The following is a 4,459-nucleotide window of genomic DNA, read 5'->3' as shown; positions in this document are numbered from 1 at the left end:
TGAAACGCCAAAAGTAAAAATACCCTTAATTCCTTCAGGCCTCTGCAGGTTTTAATTATCTGGTATTACCGTTGACTATTTTTAAATAATAGTTATAGAACAAATAGAGGGCATGCAAAAAAAAGGTTTTTGAGTTAAATACTGGGCAGTTAGAAACACAAGGTTGGACTCATTGAATTATCAATAGGTCTATTTTTCTCTAGTTCTAAGTATACAAAATATCATATCTCAAGTTCATTTACCATAAGGGTTTGGTGCTCGGACTCCGAAAAGTACATCATCATCCCAGAAATATCCCACAACTGTAAAGTTTCCACGGTGGTCTCCTATATTAGTAAGCTTCATATAAAACTTGTTGCTTGCAACAAATTGTGGAGTTGGAACTATATTGGTCGCAAAGTCGGCTCTCACAACTGTTCTTCGGTTGCGAGGATCTAGCCACAACGAAATGTAGGTGTCCCCATGAAGGATACGCTCATCTGGTGGGCGGTGATCATCTAGGCCATCCCGTGGGTTAGATGCAGGCACTACGTTCGGCGTGAGCGGGCCGGGAGCTCTACTATTTACCGAAGCATTCAAATCTGTAGAAAGAAAACAGAGATAAATCATCTTAAGAATTTGTTGCCACCAAAATTTGTTGCACCTTGTTATCTTGTGCCAGAGAATGGAATGACTATCCGTCTATTTTTTCGTATGTGTGTCTGTAGATTTTTTGTTTGATAACACGATAACTTTCGAAAGAATTGACAGATTTGATTGTCCTTTGGTACCCCTTTTCAGTGTCATAAATTGGGGGTCAAATTCGATAGCCGGTTATTTTAGATGAAAATTAAAAAGATTTTAAAAATGTTTGAGATTACGTTTTTTTAATAATAAAAAATTCATTGTGCGGTTTATTTGTAGCACTCAAAAAGAAAAAAATTTCTTCTAGTGACGTTTTTGGATTAATAAAAGTATTACAAGAACCAAGACCAGTGACGTTAGTCTGAGAGTTATAAGTTTCAGCTCACGCAGACCTCCAAGCATTACAGAAGCGGAAAACATCGCAAAATTAAACGAATTTAAAGTGCATCTGGCTCACTCTTGACAATACAAGACATCGGCGGTAAGAGCCAAACTAAGATATACTCTTGCTGTATGTCAAACGGAAATGAAAACAAACCTAAAGTTAGAGTTTCGTCAAGGGACCCTACTTCTAAGGTAAGTAAAGGATCAATTGAAAGGTGTGCAAAAATTCTTGCTTTTGTTGTTGAACAGCACAATTATGTATCTATATCAGTATACCATCAGAATCTCAGATGCGTTGGAACCAAGCCCCGAGCTTCTTTCTGGTAATTTTTTTAATTCTCTCGTAATGTTTTCGCCTTAAAAGAAACCTGGGTGCACAATAATGTGAAATCCACTGGGCTAGATCTTATCGGATTCGATATTCTTATGTCTGATTTAAGTGTACGAACCAGCGATAGCAATATATGATAACAGCAATGTATGTCAAGTGAAAGCAGACTGGACAGAGTTCATAACCGTTTTTTGTGTTTTGGAGCATGACAGTTAATTATGAATGAGAATTGGTAAAATCAAACAGGATTATAGTGATATTAGATCAGTATGCAATATTACTAAGATTAATTCTAGTTAGTTGTTCGACGACTTAAGTTTTTGATATTATAGCCTAAACAGAAACATTTAATGTCCGAGGTTGCTAGCTGAGATTTCAGTCCATGTGTCCACTGAAAAACTGCATAATAAAATAATGTTTAAAACGACTCTTCTTTGAACAAAATAAGGCCGCAATGCTGTCATCTCCAGACTGTAAGACTGCTAATTTATTTTCTCACTCAATAGATGTTTTTAATGTTTCTCAGTTGAGCTTTCGACTAGCTCAGAGAAGTGTTTTTCGTTTGGTGGAAAACAGGGCGGCATGATAGAAGAGATGCTTATTATACAACAACCTACATCTTTATTTACATCCGCATTAAAATTTGTATGCGTCTCTTATATTCTACTAGCTTTACTTATCTGGTGGTCATGCAGTGAATTATATGATACACTATCTTAGATTTAACTATTTTTTCTTTTTTTATATTACTTAAATTTTGTGATTATTATTTTTAGTCTGTGTAAAAAGGCGCAATCCCTTTGATTTCTTTTTTAACACAAACGAGGTGAAAATTAGTCTTTGGACTTAATTTTAAGAAATTAAATATTGAGTTAAATGATTTACAAGTACACATTTATATTTCTGGATTAAGTTTCTTCGAGAATTATAAATCTTTATCAATCAGAAAAAATATCTAGGATTATAATAATTTATTCAAACGATTATCTTTCCACTGAAAATTACTTATTGTCATGTAAATTTTCTGAAAAAATTGATTTCTGTAATTAAAAATACTAGATCCTGTTAACTGTTAGAAAACATTTGCTGGAAAAAAAAAATTATTTGTAATCTTTCATAAGTTCAATTCAAAACGGATTTTTTTCTATAAATTATTCAAATTAAGTGTATTGATTAACGTATTAGTTGAATTTAATTAAATGAAAAAAATATCATTAAATCTACAGAAGTTTAATTACCATAGACAATACTTTTTATCAATAGTGTGTACATCATTATAGGTAAGAATTTTAATATTCTCATCAGAGACAATATGAGATTTATAGACGATTTGACACATGCTCTACAGCATTTCTCAAATATTCACCTTTTAAGACCCCCTTAATGCGAAAAACAAGTTTTTAAGATTGTGTCTGTTGGCGTGGATGATGATCTGCGAAAGACCTTGACGGGGATGGACAGCGTGGGCGACCGACCGACTCACGAAGCTGCTCAATTTTCTACAAATGCAAGTCGAGAACGAGGAGCACATAGGTATGGCGTTAACAGGTTTCCGATTATTTTTGGAGCAAGAAACAACGAGAAAGTTAAGAGGTAAGTCTGAAAATACGAGGGACGTACCAAGTGCTAGTGCACTCACGGTATCGGGAGAAATTTAGAATGCGTTTTTTTGTAAATTAAGTCACGAAAGTCAGTATTGCGAATCGGCGCGAAAAATAAGTTTAGATGCACGTAAAGAAATTTTTTAAGAGAAAATGTTTGTTTTATTTGTTTGAGACGCGGACGCATTGCGAAAAGATTTAAGGTTAGAGTGAAATGTGATTGGTGGTCCAAGCGACTCGCATTGTTAATGTGCTGGGATCGCGCTTACAAAGATAAAGAACAAAGACAGAAAAAGTAACGATATAGATATTCTTATTGGAGCTGATGTAGCCGGTGAATTAATAACAGGTAGAAAATATGAACTAGACAATAATTTAACTGATTTTGAGACGTTCTTGGGATGGACTATTATGGGAAAAGTACCTAAAGAGTCGAAGGCATCTGACACCGCGATGACAGTCACGACAATGTTCGTGCAAGAGGCCAGTGTAGCCGATTTATGGAGTTTGGATCTTATCGGTATTACCGACCGAATAGAAAAAATAGAAGAATCTGTGATAGATGAGCAGGTTTGGGAATTTCTGGAAACATCTACTGAACTGACTACAAAGGGCCGTGGATGGAAGATCGTGGACCCATTCCTAGGAATTACGGTATTGCAAGTTAAATGTTAGAAAAGACTGTAGAGAAGCTTTAAAGCAAAAAACTTTTTAGCACATGTCGTAAGATATTTGAAGAATAGCTAACTGAAGGCATTATTGAAAGGGTTCGTGTAGACGAGGTTAATAATTGGGGCCATTATATTCCACATCGGCTAGTAATTAAATCTTAGGGATCGACGAAGGTAAGGCCGGTTTTTGACGCATCGGCTAGGAAAAAAGATTACTTGGCTTTAAATCAGTGACTAGAGGGGGGTCCAAACTTGTTAGAGCTGATACCATCGACATACAGCCCAGCTGGTGGTAAATTAGTACGAGGTGAGTAGTGAGGCTCGAAAAACGTGTTTAGTTCAGATGATTAATTTAGAGAACAAGAATTTGGATGTAAATAAATACTTTTCGTCATATACTAAACTTGTCTGTTTTCTTGCATGGATGCCGAGATTTTTCAAAGGTCGGAGAAAGATCGGTGATCCAACTGATAATGAACGTCATGAATTATGTGTATATACCTCCCTTATAGAGATTGAGATCTCATTTTGGTCATTCACTCAATACATATGTTTATTCAATAGACATTGAATAAATCGACGTTTCGACCTGTCTTTGGGTCTTCCTCAAGATTTTAAAATTATTACAAAAGTGTCTTTAAAAATATACATGTGTGATAAAATTCAATTCTTACATCTAACAATAATATCACACTAAAAACAATAAATATATGAATTAAAGTCGTTACCTGAAACAAATCGTTAGATGACATTGAAAACACAAAACAACACGGTATGTCAAGTAAAACTGTTTAAAATTTCGTTTTTAACATTTTTATCTTATGTAGTCGTCCTCTTTACACAGGAAA

At 34.8% G+C, this 4,459-nt stretch overlaps 1 protein-coding gene across 1 annotated transcript in view; it reads right to left on the bottom strand.

Annotated features, from left to right (window-relative positions):
- The window catches only part of LOC117170802, a 37,698-nt gene that overhangs the window by 8,502 nt on the left and 24,737 nt on the right, over window positions 1-4,459 (bottom strand). Inside the window, exon 3 of the mRNA XM_033357841.1 lies at window positions 243-581. Within this exon, the coding sequence (XP_033213732.1) occupies window positions 243-581 (339 nt within the window). The remainder of the gene's footprint in view (window positions 1-242; window positions 582-4,459) is intronic.

The sequence above is a fragment of the Belonocnema kinseyi genome, chromosome 4 (genome assembly GCF_010883055.1).
Source record: "Belonocnema kinseyi isolate 2016_QV_RU_SX_M_011 chromosome 4, B_treatae_v1, whole genome shotgun sequence".
NCBI lineage: Eukaryota > Metazoa > Arthropoda > Insecta > Hymenoptera > Cynipidae > Belonocnema > Belonocnema kinseyi.
The sequence above is the reverse complement of the archived record's forward strand: the minus strand, read 5'-3'. Positions and strand labels throughout refer to the sequence as shown.